General features: G+C 42.2%; 1 protein-coding gene across 1 annotated transcript in view; it reads right to left on the bottom strand.

Moving 5' to 3' along the window:
• SLC6A11 (solute carrier family 6 member 11) overlaps positions 1–17,490 on the bottom strand; it is a 96,043-nt gene that overhangs the window by 49,925 nt on the left and 28,628 nt on the right. The window contains exon 6 of the mRNA XM_028718879.2: positions 11,065–11,197. Within this exon, the coding sequence (XP_028574712.1) occupies positions 11,065–11,197 (133 nt within the window). The remainder of the gene's footprint in view (positions 1–11,064; positions 11,198–17,490) is intronic.

The following is a 17,490-nucleotide window of genomic DNA, read 5'->3' as shown; positions in this document are numbered from 1 at the left end:
CATAGTTTTTGGTAGATGTTAAACATCTTGTGGGGACAGGATGGACCCTGAGAAACACCACAGACCCAAACATGCCTCTGAATAACCATTGCTGTAAATCAAAATCAAAAGTGTGGAGAATGCTGTTGCACCCAGGTTTCATTTAGGCAGTTAGTTGTCTGCAAGAAGAGGATGCTTGACTAGATGGGCCTTTGGCTTGTTCAGCAGGGGTATTCTAATTTACCTAAGAGACCCTCACAACCACTGCTAGAAACTGCCAGACTGGAGCCAGATTGAAGCAGTGCATCCCAGTCTAATCTATGGTCCAGACAAATATGGTAGTCAATGGTATCAAAAGCTACTGGAAGAACCAGTTGAATTTACAGGGACACATTTCTCCCTGTCCAGTTTTTGGCATATAAATTTCACTACAGCAACCAAGCCCATTACATAATCAGGCCCAGATTAAGATGGAACCAACTAATCCTTATTTGGAAAATTCAAGATGAGGCACCATTACCGTAGGGCTAAAATATCATGCACATATATGTACCAATATACTTCAATAAGGTATAAGTAGAAAGAGTTAACCTAAGATTTAACTCAGAAAAATAGCTTAGATTACAGAAAAGCAAAAATCATTTTTGACATGGATGCATTTATGCCTGGGCAAAATTTTATATAGGAAGTTGATGGGCACAGGTTTCAGCAGGAAATATGGTTAGATCAGGGTACAGTTAGACATCCAGAACCAAACAGGAGTCTATATGTACCGATGAAGAGTAAAAGATTAGGCAATACGTTCTTGTCTAGAAATGGGAAAACAGAGGAAAATGTTAGGGAACAGGGAAGTAAGAATTATGATTCAAATTGAGAAGGCTTTCTGCATGTGTCCAGAATATATAGACACCAATGAGAATACTGGCATGCCCATCGTTACCATATACGGAAACCCAAAAGCCGTATAAAAGAAGTTGGGAAGTTAAGCTTGGGATGGAATTTTAGCTTGGACTCTGGTGGCCCATTATGTTGCATTGCTGTTAGGTAACTCTGTTGGACTGTGCTGATGGGCCACTTCCACAAGTAGACTGACATGTCTTTGGAAGTGTAAGAAACTATTTGCTTTCTTTGAAGCTGTGTATGTCTGTGTGCGCAGTTTCAATTTTTAAAAAATTGTTAAACTTGCAACTCAGTTATGTTGACTCTACAATATTGAGTTCATTGGATAAAGAAATCCCCAAAGCCAGGAAAGTAAAACAGTAAGACAGTTGTAGGGTACCTCCAGCCTTATAAAATTTGCCACCCTCATTACCCACTTGATGATTCTTCCTTTGGCTGCTCTTATCAGCCAGGAAGGGCAAGGGTGGAGGAGTATACCAGTGGTTGATCTCGCAGCTCCAAAAATCCCATCTGCATCCTTCATAAACTATCCAAAACAAAAGGTCAAGCCATTTCCACAGTTGCATTAACTGTGGTATCCCAAGCAAAATGATTGCAAGTTGTATATATTTGCACTGATTTTTTCTTCTAATCATCCATAAATCAAACACAAGAAAGCTCAAGGCTAAATTTAGACTGCAAATAAAGCTGCATTTATATAAACAGAAGCAAATGTATAAACAAAGGACTTTCACTGAAGTGTTGTAAACTTAGAATGTTAAATATGGAAGAGTCTTTATGCACCCTGTCTTCTGGCAGCACATTCATGCATCCTTAAATTATTATTAGTATTATATTTATACCCCACCTTTTTCCCTGACAGGGACTGTAAGTGGCTTACATATAAAATACGAACAGCTTAAAAACATACAGGGAATTTTTTAAAAAAAATATAATTGAATTATAACTATATAGAAATATAAAAAATTAAAAACATAACAATAATATAATAAAAACAGCACCACACCAGCCCTTTCATTGAAATTCCCAAAAGCTGGTTGGAATGAGAAGGCCTTTACCTGCTGGTGGAAGGCACACTTTAACTGTGCAAATGTACTCCTGGCCACTGCAGAGACTTGGGCATCCTTGCTCAGGGCTGAACCCAGGAGCAGGCCCAAACTGTGGACCAGTGTCTTCACGAGGAGTGTTGCCCCATGCAGCACAGGTTGAATCCCTCTTCCCTGTTTTACCTTCTGACTGACCAAGAGCACCTCTGTCTTGCCATTTGTTCACCCTTATCCAGTCCATTACTGATGTCAGACAGCAGTTTAGAATTGAGAAGAGCTTCCATGGATTTAGGTGGAAAGGAGAAACAGAGCTGGGTGTTCTCAGCATACTGGTGACACTAAACCCGGAAACTTCAGACAACTCCCAGCAGTTTCATGTAAATGTTAAATAGCATGGGGAACAGAAAAGAACTCTGAGGGACCATACAGGTCAACAGCAAAGGCATTAAACAGAAGTCCCCAGCACCATCTTCTGAGTTCACCCCTCCAAGGAGAAACAGAGCCACTGTATCATCCCAAGTCCCACCCCAGCAAGGCAGTCCAGAAGGATACCATGGTCTATGCTTTTGAAAGCTTCCGAAATGTCCAGCAGAACCTTACAGGGACACACTTCCCCTGTCCCACTCCCCCAAGTTGACCAATTCCTTGCTGATGCAATGGAGATGGGGTGGGGTGGGGAAAAATAATTTTGCTCCCTACACTGCCGCAAAACAGATCTTCAAATAGGCCCCAACCTGTGTTCAGCCTGATTCATTCTGAGCTTTCTGCAAATGTTGCTCTAGTCGCAATCATGTGTTTCATCATCACTAGCTCTATAGAGGACCAAGGAGTTGGATTGACTCCGTGAGAGGAGATGCCTCAAGAGCCACTCCAAAGGCTGGGTGGTTTTGTGGAAATGTAGGGAATTTTTCCTGGGAGTGAAATGTATGATCACCCATGTAACTGCTCTCCAGCCTTGCATGGGGATGGTAGAATGGATCAAAGGTTTGGACTTGCAGTATCAATTAAACAGTACATTTAGATTAGTCTGCACTGCAGGATATCCTGGTAATATTTTGGGTGCATTGGCTCCCATTTACAATACATTAAATTTGAGTCACGCATACTACGCATTAACATTCAGTGTTGTACTATCCCCATCCTTAAATACAACTTCTGCCCTTTGATTCCCCACTTAATGACCTGGAACCTTATGTTAACTTGTACCGTCATTATGGAGCTTTGTTGCTGTTATTATTACTGGGTACATCTCAAAAAGCATTGCAAGCTTCCTGTACTTTTTCTTTTCTTTTCTCCAACATGTCAAACTTCTCTGAATAAAACAAGGACAACATCGTTTCTAATTACACTAGATCCTGTTTTAATTGCCTCTAATTGCCTAGTGTATTAATTTGCATACCAATGCTCAAAATAGTTCCTCCACATCACTGCTATGCCCCAGCAATGTCAGTGTGCTGAGAAAACAAAACAAATATCTAGCCTATCTGTTTGGACTGCAAGTTTGAGTCATTACATAAACTGAGACTTCTGATCAGAAAATCACAGTATATACAGTTTGCAATGCAGCAAGCTTAACTCTGGAGAGCCAGTCCAGAAGTAAGGCAAACCTCAGGAGGAACGATACAGTTTATCTTTAACCTGTTGAGACAGAATAGGAAGCACTCAGCATGGCAAATTTAGCTGGAAAAGTTAAAAATAGATTTCCCAGGCTGCTGCTACAACACAGCATGTCAGTTTAATGTTCACACACTATATCACCACAACTTCAAGATGAATCAGAAAAAAGAGTTGGCTGTAGTGAACCTTACTCCTTTGCTTTACTTGGATTGTGCGTATACCATGTTATTTGTTAGCCAATCAAGATTTTTGCAAAAATGGGCCCCTCCAGACTGCTATTTTATTGGAGGTATATTCTGCTAAATGTTCATGACACAATAACAGTGCATTAAAGGTAAAGGTACCCCTGCCCGTACGGGCCAGTTGTGACCGACTCTGGGGTTGCGTGCTCATCTCGCTTAAGAGGCCGGGAGCCAGTGCTGTCCGAAGACACTTCCGGGTCACGTGGCCAGCGTGACGAAGCTGCTCTGGCGAGCCAGCACCAGCGCAGCGCATGGAACGCTGTTACCTTCCCACTATAAAGCGGTACCTATTTATCTACTTGCACTTAGGGGTGCTTTCGAACTGCTAGGTGGGCAGGAGCTGGGACTGAACGACGGGAGCTCACCTCGCCGCGGGGCTTTGAACCGCCGACCATACGATCGGCAAGTCCTAGGCACTGAGGTTTTACCCACAGCGCCACCCGCGTCCTAACAGTGCATTAGTGGTGGTTTAATTCTGCTTTATTAGTTGTTCCGTGGTGCTACCCCAAATGCTGCCACATTATTGCTGTCCAGCGCAACAAACATGTGACAAAAAAAAAAAAAAAAAAAAGCCAGAGTATTTGTGATATAAGAAGTTACAGGATTTCAGCAGGGATATGCACCAACTGGAAACAAAACATTCTAACCACCCCAAAACTTTTGTACGGGCAAACAGTACTGAAAAATGGGGTGACAAATAACCATCCCAATAACATAAAGTGCATGAATCATCACGAACGTGCAAAGAAAAGGATGGTTGGAGGCTCCCAGTCCCTTACACTGAGGCCTTTCTCACTGCAGTTTAACAATTATGGTTGCATTTGGGTTTAATGTTTTACAACTGCCATGAGAACTTTGCCCAGATTTACTGAAACACATTTTGCTTTCCTCAAGATTCTTTGAACGTTTGCCTGACTAGAAATCTCCATACTCATTTAGAAATTCTGCTTAAATCTAAATTTAGTGGCACCTGAGGGGATGTTTGGCCACATACCAACACACACATGCACATGAGTTTTTACTAGTGTTATTTAAATTATTTATTCCTTCCACTGGGATTCTTCAGATGCTTGACCTGTGCAATGACTTAAAAAATATTTTATGTGAAATTAAGAGGGGATTCAGCAACAGGAAAAAACAATGTTTAAAATGTAAGAGTGAATGGAATCAGTTATGAAGACTGATATTCATCTCAATTCATCTCAAATGAGGCTGGGTTTTTGGATTTTTATTTTTATTTTTTGCTTTAGACGCAAAAAGTCATTCAGCTATCTGCATAACTCTTTACAGAGTCTACTGGCAAACTGAAATTGTCTGCAAAAGTTTTTCACTGCCACTCCTTTTTTTATCTAGAGTGACTAAAATGTGATTCTGACTATATGAGAAAAAATTAATAATCTACACATACATTTTCATTTGTATGAGATTATGTGAGTAATACAGATTGAGTATGTCAAGTCATAAATTATTAACACTGAAATAATCGCTGTAGTTGTGCATAAAAATATTTGTCTTTTTATTTTATCAGTCATTTACTTACCTAGTATTATTAAGTCGCTTCCCTGTACTACCTTTTTAAAAATAGACAGACACCCTATTTTTTAAAAATAGGGTGGAGGAAAAATCAGAAGCTCTGATTGTAAAAAAGGAAAATATTAAATTCAGGCCACTTGTATAACTGAGACTGAAAACCACCCTACTTTATCTCTCACAAGGGAATGACCCTCAAGTTCCTCAATGTATGCATTGTCACAGCCCAAAAAATCCTGCTTAATTTTTAGGGTGAAGCTGAATTCCTTTTCATGTCTATTAGACTGAAGCCTAATCTAGTCTCCGGTGCCAATTAAAGATATCTGCAACAGAAAACCACGTGGGGTGAGGGATTAAATAGTTTGTTTTTATTGCAATTCCATGCTGATTGCAGTTGCATGTGAAATACATTGCAGTGCTGCAGAAAGACTTCAGCAGTAAGCTGCTCTGAGATTTCCTTAAATCCTCACCAATGTGTTAAGAGAAGAAGAAGAAAACATTTTTCAGTGTTTTAAAACTTCAACGAGAAAAGGCAGGAAAGCCTAAAACTCTGCATGCATCTCATGAACGTTCTACTTTCCTCCTCTGAATACAGAGATCAATCTTGGGCTGCATGTTAAAGCCTCACTATGAAGGACTATTCTCTGCTATTACTTCAAGCTGAAACAAAAGACACTTCAGGAGATATAATCATTGCTGCCTAGTTCCCTTTCCCGAAGACTTACAATGGTCCCCAGTTCCTTTCTTTTTTCGCACATCTTTCTCTTTTATTTTCCTCTGCTGTCCCTTTACACTTTTTCTTTATGCCTCATTGAATCCATTAGACTCCTTATTCAGTCTACTATTGAAAAAAATAAATTTTCTGTGTGGAACTACTGACTGAGTCTTAACTGCTGGCAAGTACAGCTTAACTCCTTCTGATGAGATTACTTTAGAGTTAGAAGGTGAAAGGTACACAGGCACTGTTCCTTAACTTTATGAACATGTGCACATGTTATGTTGGCTTAACTTCACCTCTGCATGAGAGCTTTCTTATCCTCACTCTCCTCTAAACAAGCAAAAATAAATAAATTGGTGCTAAGTGACTGGCAAGTCTGCAGTAGCAGCCGGATGAACTGCCGGTTTCTGCATCTTACTCTCAGTGTTCCAACTGAATTTGTAATGTTATTGTCAGTTTGAGAATTTCAGTCAAAGGATGAATACACCACTGCCAGATGTTACTATCTCCAGAAATGAGCAATACATTCTGGCTCAAAACATTTCAGGATAAGAAAAATGGCAGAAATCCAAAGCATCTGGAAAGTCCACGTAGCAGGAGATGTGGCACAAAAACAATGTACTAGCTTGGTATTTCATGTAACTTCATAATTCCGGTCAGATGAAGAGCACAGTCCCCCCCCCATCCCCCCCCTGTCCCCCGCAGCAGGATCTCACTAGAGCTCAGCTCTGGCACCTCTCAGGTGGGCACCATTTCCATTCTAAGAGGAAGAAGTTCATGGTGAGCTCCAGAACCTCTTTTTCTAAAAAAATAGCACTGATGAAGAGGGTTTAATATTAATGAATCTTTGAGGGTGTGCCTACAAAGAACCTGCCTTTTGGCATCTGATCTGCTGAATGCTGCCACCAATGTGCAGAATTTTTTATGTTCTGAGCCAGAAAATAGTTTTGGTGAAATGCTCCTTGATTTAATATGTTTTAGCATTATGAACTGTCCAGATTTATTAGCAAACCAAGTAGCTGTAAACTTTGGTGATGCACCTAGTACCCGCTGAGATCTCAGCTTGACAAACATGGTTTAGCAAGACATGAATATTATGTCCCAAAGGGCCCCAGTCAGCACCCAGCCTAACAGAGTACGCACTCAAAAATAATCATCAGAATCCTCTGCAACAAGTAGATATTTCTTGGTCAGCGTGCAAAGGTTTTCGTGAAAGAAGAAAATGTGAAAAACTCTGCCAGACAACATCAGTGGACAGAAGCATATAGGGGAAGGCAAATTTTCACAAAGAATATTTTTTTGCAGTTCATATGATGACTCTTACCTTTCCAACTTTTTCACTGATTGGTTGGAACTGCTTTAGGAAACAGTGTTAGCTATCTTGAGAATGCTAGACAGTTCTGCCTACCAGTTGCTGGGAATACCAAATGGTAAAAAAAGTAAAGGTAAAGGACCCCTGGATGGTTAAATCTACTCAAAGTTGACTATGGGGTGTGGTGCTCATCTCACTTTTCAGGCTGAGGGTGATGGCGTTTGTCTACAGACAGCTTTCCAGGTCATATAACCAACATGACTAAACCGTTTCTGGCACAACGGGACACTGTGGCGAGTGCTAGTGCATGGAAATGCCGTTTACCTTCCCGCCACAGCGATACCTATTTATCGACTTGCACTGGTATGCTTTCAAACTGCTAGGTTGGCAGAAACAGGGACAGAACAATAGGAGCTCACCCCATCACGTGGATTTGAACCACTGACCTTCTGACTGGCAAGCCCAAGAGGCTCAGTGGTTTAGACCTCAGCACCACCCACGTTTCTATACCAAATGGAGATAGTGTTATTGTACTCAGGTACTGCTCACTAGTTTCCTAAAGGCATCTGGTTGGCCAGTATGAGAACAAGATGCTGAACTAGACAGGCTTTTAGCCTGATCAAGCAGCCACTTATGTTCTTAAAGTTCTGTAATTCAATAAGGCATACCATAGCTATGTACTTTAACACATACTAATCACATACACACACCACAGCACTTATGAGCTTCACTGGAAAGTACAGCAATGGAATTTTGAACAATTTGCTACTTTTCAGTAAGCAAACGTTACCTTTTCCATTCCCACTGATTATGTATTCTAGTACAACTATATGTAAGGAGAATCTGTTGACTCTGAACAATGCAAAAGCAAGATTAGGTTACAATTCCATGTTTTGAAGCTTTGTTCACATCAGTAAACCATAATGATGGTATTTCAAAAGGCCAATTTACAGAATCAAAAACTCTTTTCTTTTCTTTTTTTGCATGATGAGTTTCTTACAGAGCTAGCAACACTGTGTAATGGTCATTTGATTGTTTAAATACTTATGATAAGCATCTCCCCACTACATCTCAATGAAGGCTTAACACTACTCTGACAGCACAATAAAATGATTCCTCCATTGCAGAATCATGGCAGGTTTTGGTTGTAGTGTTTCAGGCTTTAATTGACTATTCATTTAAGTGGTTTCTTCAGAGAGTAATAAAGCATGTCCACTTTTCATCTGCAATGCTAAGCTAAAGCTTTTGCTTCTCCTTGCTCCAGGCAGAGCAAAGCAAAGCAGGAGCAACCAATAAGCTTGTAACAGCATAGCAAGCCCCCTTTCCTTTTTTACTGTGGTTCACTGTGATGTGTGAACCAGTCTAGTATTTGGTATACATTTTTTTTTTTTTTAGCAGGAATAACCTTAGATCAGTCTTCTTCAAACTGGTCCCTCCACCTGTGATGGCCAGGGCGAATGGGAATTTTAGTCCAAAACATCTAGAAGGCACCATGTTCAGGAAAGGTCACTCAGAAAGTAAGGATTCTAAGTGAAGTGGGTGGCCTTTTTTTTTTTTTAACCTATTTATTAAAATGATGTATACCCTGTCCTTCAATCAAATTCCCAAAATTTATAAGTGCCCTGACCCCTGACCCTGGACCTGGTCCCCATCACCGGGTTCTGAACCCTGATCCTGGACCTGGTCCCCATCACCGGGATCAGCCTCTGCCTCCCTCTCCTCCCCTTGAGGAGACTTTGCACCCGTCACCTGGTGACGTATTCCCTTTTCCTTGAAAAATTCCTCCAGAGCAGGATCCAAATAAACCAAGTTAAAAATAAACAAAAAATACACTAAAGCAGCAAAATCTATAAGAGCAGTATGCACAAATGTCCTATGCATACTTTCCTAAGTGTAAGCCCCACTGAATTCAATAGGGCTTACTTCTGAGTAGACAAGCAATGGGTTGTACTGCAAATTAAATTAAAAGGTTTGACAAAATAATACTTCAATCACCTAGTATTCATAAAGTCCAGTGTACAAAACTTTCAGACCCAGCCTATTACTGGCGGGGGGTGGGGGGGTGGGGAGAGTCAAACCAGTTCAGGCACTTTGGAATCCATTTTAAAAAGGCCACATTAATAATAATTTTATTTGAGATGTAAAAGTAACAAACAAATCCAAAAGGATGCCAGCATGATTAAAATAATGGATTTAAAGAGCTTGCAATTGTAAGTTGCTTTGAGACATTTTATATAATAAGCATCAAATAAATGCAATAAAAATAAAAGTGCCCCACATTGCCACGTTTCTCCCCACACTACTCTCATGTAGATGTTGACACATATCAAACTATTTTGAAGCAAACATTTTGTGATATGTGACAGTCAGCTTTTCATAGAAAAGAAATTTCTGTGAGCACACACACACAAGTCCTTCAGAAACCTTGAAGTAGGTATTTGGCTATCACTGGGTGACTAGGAGCACTGAGGATTCAGCAGTGTACAATGGCTTCCTGTGCTCAGAAGCAGGCTATCTTGTACTCAGAGCCAGCCAGCTTATGAGGCAGGATGAAGCAGCTGCCTCAGGTGGCACCCTTGTTCTCAGTTTTGCCACCAGTCTGCCCAGCCTCAATGGGCAGAGAGGGACCAGTAGCAAAGCTCTGCCGAACACCTCCCCATCTGCTGAGTCAATGAGAGGGGAGGCATTCCACCACGCAGCTTTGTCACTGAGAGATTTTCTCCCCACTCCAATTTGCTGCTGGGTGAGTGAAGGGAATCCAAAATTGATCTCTCCCATCTGCCACCTGGTAGGGAAGACTCTGCAACAACTTATTGAGCAGAAAATCTTGAAGAGAAACTCGTCATGGGGGTAGGAGTTTCACCTCAGGTGCCCAAATGCCGCAGACTACTCCTGCTTGTACTTGGGGGAAAGCATGTGGGTTTTGTTAAGGATCTTAACTGCATTGAGATGCAGCAGAAAAAAAACGGTATTATAATTTGCTGGCTTTGAATCTTTGAAATTCACTGTACTCTGAATGCGGGTAAATATTCATTTCTGCATTAACAGAAGTGTCAAGAATAGTGTTTCTAAATAAATGCTGCCTAAATTCTGTGAACACAATGAACTTGACAATTTCATAGCAAATCACAGCCCTATCAACTTACATTTACATGATTTCTGTGGCTGGCCGCATCTTGTGCGTTTACCAAAACAGTACTGTACATAAATTTCTCATTCCTTTCTACTGATTAGATGAGCTTGCCTTTCCAGAAATCTTGAGCTGTTTTGCAAAAGACAAGTTTCATATATGTGAAAGATACTGCTATTGTTTGTTTATTCATACTAACAGTGTGAAGTTATACACATCTGCTCAGAAGTAAGCCCTTTTGGCTTTAATATTACTTATTCCCAGATAATAGTGAATAGACTTTCAGCCTAAATAATATTATAGTTTCAATACAGTGGGTTGTATTGAAAGCTGTGGTAGCAGACATCTGCTGGTGCAAAGGGACTTCCACATGCTCTCCTCTCCACACCAAAACCTGCTCTGGAGGGTCCCTCAGCCCCCCCCCCCCGGAGCTGATTTGGGGGGCACATGTTGCTGGAAGAGACAGGAGAGGAAGCAGCAGCTCTGTTGTGTCGTGGGAGGCCTTTTGTGCCAATGGGGCTGAGGTAGGATTCAGTCCAGTATGACAAGCTATCATAAGCTTACATAGTATATAGAACCATTACTTTTACCTTGCCAGTTGACTTGGTTCCTTTCCATATGCAAAAATAGCAAATAGTCCAGGCTGCCAAAAGACATAGTGCCAGCTCCCAGCGAAGATCCCCAATGTGTTCAATTCCATCAGATATGCCCAACACCCTGCGTCTGCACAAGAATAAAAGAAGCCATAAATTGCTGGAAACTTTTAATGAAGTCTATAGAAAGTTTGAAAGAAAGAGGACAAAAGAATTGCTAGAAATCTATCAATGTGCTAAGCAAGGATCATTATCAATTATTATGATACCTTTCACATTGGCTAGTGTTACAATTAGTATAACAACAAGGTAATCTGTAAAACTGCCAACTAAATGTGGAAAGTCACATGTGTCAAAAGTTGGTTCCCATTCATACAACAGCTCCACACACTCAGAACAAGCACAAAAAGGCAACTGCTCCGTGACCACTTTTATGTGCAGTGCATACTCTGTAAATCAAGACAATTTGCTTGTGGTAGAAACTGTACCATCAAACCAAAGGCAACCTATTCCATTTAGCTGCTATCTTGATTCAAGTCTGGTACGCATTTACCAGACATACAATATATTCAGTAAAAAAGTAACCACAGTCAGGTCCCCACATTAGCCTGATATGTACCATGGAAACAATCTGGCTGGATCAAACACAATTCTAGCATGACACAAAAAATAATTTTTATAAGGCTTTAAGATGTTTTATTCTTGAATGTTGCTGAGGTTCACCAGAAAAAAGGCTTAGAATAGAATCATAGAGTTGGAATAGACCACAAGGGCCATCAAGTCCAACCCCCTGCCAAGCAGGAAACACCATCAGAGCACTCCTGACATATGGCTGTCAAGCCTCTGCTTAAAGACCTCCAAAGAAGGAGACTCCACCACACTCCTTGGCAGCAAATTCCACTGTCGAACAGCTCTTACTGTCAGCAAGTTCTTCCTAATGTTTAGGTGGAATCTTCTTTCTTGTAGTTTGGATCCATTGTTCCGTGTCCGCTTCTCTGGAGCAGCAGAAAACAACCTTTCTCCCTCCTCTATATGACATCCTTTTATATATTTGAACATGGCTATCATATCACCCCTTAACCTCCTCTTCTCCAGGCTAAACATGCCCAGCTCCCTTAGCCGTTCCTCATAGTTCCTTTGCAGACTGCATGTGGACCACAAGCAGCAAGTTGGATGGCCCTATCATAGAGGAATGTTTTCACGTGGCGCCTAACAGTATGTATTGAAAGCACCAGGCAAGCCTCCCTGAGGGAGCCACTGCAGAAAAAAATCCACTCTTGTATTGCCACCCTCCGAACCTCTTGTGGAGGAGCCTCATGAAGAAGGGCCTCAGATGATGGTTGCAGGGTGCAGTTCGGTTCAAATGAGGAGAGGCAGTCCTCAAAATATTGTGGTCTTGAGCTGCTTAAGGCTTTATAGATCAAAACTAGCACCTTGAGTTGGGCCAGGAAACTGATTGGCAGCTAGTGCAGTGGTGCCAGGGTTGGCATTATATGGTCAAACTATCTTGCCCTGGGGAGCAACCAAGCTGCCAAGTGTTGCACCAGCTGCAGAGGCAGCCCCACATATAACACATGGCAGTAATCTAATCCAGAGGTTAGCAGAGCTGAGGCTATCCCTGTACAGATGAGGTGCAGCTGGGCCCCCAGCCAAAGTTTATGGAAGGCACTCCAAACCACTGAGCCTCAAGCATTCTGTGACAGCAAATTCTTGAAGCCAGGTGTGCAGGCTGGATGGTAGGTGGGGGAGAAAGATAAAGGAATTCACACACCCGAGCTCTCTGTAGATTTCTGTACAGAGTCTACATGTGCAGAAACTGTATATTCAAGGATGGCAAAAGCCAGTTTCCACTCCTATCTCGTTCTCTTTCAAATTTTATTTGTAGTGCCATGCCTGTAGCCTGAAAAGCAGTGCCAGCAGAACAGTGGAGAACTCAAGGCATGGGACAGCCTGATTGGTACTTACCCTTATTCTGAATTTTTGCTGCTCCCCAACACACATTAAAAACCGACACATTAAAAATATCATAACATGTAACAATTTTTATATACCATACACATTAAGAAAACTCTCAAAGCAGTTTACAAAAGTATGGGTTTTTTTAAAAAAACAACGGCGGAATTTAGGGTGCTACTCATGTGTAACAGCTAGGTTAATATGAATAACCTGGATATAAGCATGCTAAACACTAGCCTCATCATTCCTTGAATATTAATATTTGTGGCTACCTACCAAATACAGGCATTTCAATTTTACTTGATGAAAATAATACACTGTAGTTTGCCCAAAACTTGCTTTGGCCTATGAGTCATGGGCATTTCATCTTTGCTTGCAGCTTTGATTTAGAGAGGGTGCAGCTGGGTCAAGGCAGAGTAAAGCAGAAAGGAACAACAAGTGAAGCAGAGAAAACAGAGCAGTATGCAGTTTTCCTCCATTGCCATAATTAAGCTGCAATCAGCCATGTGGACAGAAACAGTTTACTTCTGTTTTGGGGAAACAGTTACTTTTATGATCAAACTAGGTAGTGCGGTAAGTTTTAAATTTGGTTTATTCTAACAAGCCAGGATCATAAAGTGGTTTAAAGTTGGCTCATTTGGCCAAATCAGTTTGTGCACAAGTCCACACTCCTTGTGCTCCTACTGAAGGGGTGTGGGTGTGTACACACACACTTCATGCCTCCCACAGGGTACTCTCATATCATTGAATTATGCACTTTTAATTCTTGCTCTGTGCCCATTGCAAAACAGCTAGGCACATTTCACTAAAAGTTTTGGTTTAGGGTTTGGATGACCTATGTTAACCTGCTATGATGCCTTGATGTACTACTGCCTGATGGCAGGGTATTTGTAAGCACATTGAATACTTGAACACTCTATGGGTTCTGTCTCTTTGATTCTGGCCTTTGTCCCCAAATACATGTTGTTGTTTAGTCGTTTAGTCGTGTCCGACTCTTCGTGACCCCATGGACCAGAGCATGCCAGGCACTCCTGTCTTCCACTGCCTCCCGCAGTTTAGTCAAACTCATGCTTGTAGCTTCGAGAACACTATCCAACCATCTTGTCCTCTGTCGTCCCCTTCTCCTTGTGCCCTCCATCTTTCCCAACATCAGGGTCTTTTCCAAGGGAGTCTTCTCTTCTCATGAGGTGGCCAAAGTATTGGAGCCTCAGCTTCAGGATCTGTCCTTCCAGTGAGCACTCAGGGCTGATTTCCTTCAGAATGGAGAGGTTTGATCTTCTTGCAGTCCATGGGACTCTCAAGAGTCTCCTCCAGCACCATAATTCAAAAGCATCAATTCTTTGGCGATCAGCCTTCTTTATGGTCCAGTTCTCACTTCCATACATCACTACTGGGAAAACCATGGCTTTAACTATACGGACCTTTGTTGGCAAGGTGATGTCTCTGCTTTTTAAGAGACATACATGGTCTCCACTATTTTTAAGAGACATACATGGTCTCCACTATTTTTAAGAGACATACATGGTCTCCACTATTAATGGTCTCCACTATTAATGCTGTCAGATACTGCCCATTACTCCACCTGGCTCTGCTTCTCCCTCTCCTCTTGCATTCAAGCCAGGTAGGAAAATTTTGCTTTTCAAGAGCTGGCAACAGGAAACAGGAGGCATGGGCAGCAATATCAATGAGCAACGGCTGCAGAGTTAATAAGCAGAAGTAAATACAATGTTTTTCTCTTAATTAAATACTTTCCTGCAGGAACCTTGCCTCTTGATTATTTGATATTTATTTTTATTTGATATTGATTATTATAAATATTTGCTACCTGCCCTTCACACACACACACACACACACACACACACACACACACACACTTCCCAAGGTATGATCTAAGAAGACTAAAAATACAATCATATCTAAAATAAAAAGGATAAAACACCAGCCCAAAGTAAAAGCAATACAGTGTCAGATACAGAGAGGAAAACTCACATTCAGTCATTCTCAAAGCCTAGGTGAAAAAGATGCATCATAGCATGCTGCCAAAACGTGTACAATTTAAGTGCGCATCCAGAGGGAGGAAGTTACAGATCTTGGGGACCTTTACGAAGAAGGGTCTTACACCTTCAGCCACACTTTGAACCCCTGAGGATGAACAGCTTCTAACCGAGCCCCCTCCCCCAATGAACACAGCTCCCAATTGGGATGAGTTGTGTAAGTGGAGTGGATCTTTCAAGTATGTGAGACCCAATGTGTAGGCTTCATATGCCAAAGGCAAACCTTAAATGGAAGCAAACAGGCAGCCAGTGCAGTTCTCCCATAATAGGAATTGCATGAGATCTCCCACTCATACTTGCATGTATCCAGCTGCATTCTGCTTCTAATTGCAGCTTCCAACCCATCTTCAAGGAAAGCACCACATACAATACATTGCAGTAATCCAGATGGAAGGTTACTAGGATACAATTGCATAGCCTTATCTTTCTGGTACAGTCCATAGCTGGTGAACCAGCTGCAACTGGAAATAGGGACTCGTTGCCAAATATGGCCTCAAATGATAAAGCTGGACAAAGCTACTGATGTGCCCTTTCCAGGAAAGTGTGACCCAAGTAAGACAGACTTCCAGACTCAATAACCCAGACCACATAACCTTTCCATCTTGTCTGGATTCAGGTTCAGTTTATTGGCCCTCATGCAGCCCATTACTACATCCAAGCACTGGTCAAGAACCTGAACTGCATCTCTTGATTCAGATGGAATGGAGATAGGTCTGTGTATGATCAGCATGCTGATCACTCCAAATGCCCTGATGACAGCTTCCTACAGCTTCATAAGGATGTTAAACTGGGTGAAAGATGGGAGTATGGCAGGACAGGACAGATATATTTCCATGGTGCTGAACAGTGTCCTCCATTGCTTTGACTGGAACCAGTCTCCTAAGTAGCATAACCATGGTTCTTACCACACCCATGGCCAACTGTATCAAAAAACAGGGAGAAGTTAAGGAGAATAAACCGAGTTGCACTCTTCCTGTCTCTCTCTTCCCCACCACAAGTCATCAACCAGTTTTGGTTCTAAATCTCAGCCTAAAGCCAGATTGAAATGAATCCAGATAATCCACTTTCTTCAAGCATGCCTACAGCTGTGTCACTGCTACCCTCTTGAGCACCTTGCCTATGGAGGGTATATTTACAACTGGGTGATATTTATTTGTTATTTAACAGTTCTGTGGCTGGCGAGATCCTCTTATGGAGGGAGCACTCTTTCAAGGCAGGTGGCAGCTCACCATCTCGTAGTGAGGCATCATTAACCCAGCCTGTCAATTCCCTCAGCTGGTTTTTAATAAGCCACAATGATCAAGAAGCGAGGAGGTACCTGGTTAGCTCATACAAGCAGGCTGTCCACATGCATCCCACAGATACAAGCAGCATCTCCACATCATCAACAACAATTAAAAACTGATTCTCTGGAGAACAGCCTGATGGATCAGGCCAATAGCTCATCTAGTCCAGCATCCTGTTCTCACAGTGATCAATCAGATATCTGTGAGGAACTAGGGAGCAGAACATGAGTACAAGAGCACTTTCCCCTCCCATGGTTTCCAGCAATCATTACTACCTCCAACTGTGGAGGTAGAGCACAGCCATCATGGCTTGTAGCTGTTGATAGCCCTCTCCTCCATGAATTTGTCTAATCCTCTTTTAAGGCCTCCAAGTTGGTGGTCATCACTGCCTCCTGCAGGAGTGAGTTCCATCAGTGGCGTAGCGTGGGGGGTGCAGGGGGAGCCGGCCGCACCGGGCGCAACATCTGGGGTTAGGGCAAATCCACGGGTTAGGGGGCGCAAATCCACGGGTTAGGGGGCACAAATCCACGGGTTGGGGGGCGCAAATTACTTGCCTTGCCCCGGGTGCTGACAACCCACGCTATGCCACTGAGTTCCATAGTTGCTGCATGAAGAAGTGCTTCCTTTTACCTGTCCTAAATCTTCCAACATTCAGCTTCATTGGATGTCCATGAGTTCTAGTGTTATGAGACGGGGGCGGGGGGGCGCAGGACGACAACTTTTCTCTGTCACTTCTCCATGCCATGCATAATTTTATAATCTTCTATCATGTTGCCTTCATTAACCTTTTCTCTAAACTACAAAGTCCTTAATGCTGCAGCCTTTCTTCATAGGGGTGTTGCTTCATCCCAGCCATTATTTTGGTGGCACTTTTCTGAACATTTGCCAGCTCTGCAATATCCATTTTGAGATTAAGTGACGCGGGTGGCGCTGTGGTGCAAACCACTGAGCCTTGGGCTTGCCGATCAGAAGGTTGGCGGTTCTGTCCCAGCTCCTGCCAACCTAGCAGTTTGAAAGCACGTCCAAGTGCAAGTAGATAAATAGGTACCGCTCCGGCGGGAAGGTAAAAGGCGTTTCCGTGCGCTGCTCTGGTTTCGCCAGAAGCGGCTTAGTCATGCTGGCCACAT

The sequence above is a fragment of the Podarcis muralis genome, chromosome 2 (assembly GCF_964188315.1).
Source record: "Podarcis muralis chromosome 2, rPodMur119.hap1.1, whole genome shotgun sequence".
NCBI lineage: Eukaryota > Metazoa > Chordata > Lepidosauria > Squamata > Lacertidae > Podarcis > Podarcis muralis.
Note: the sequence above shows the minus strand (reverse complement) of the source record. Positions and strands in the feature narration are given on the sequence as shown.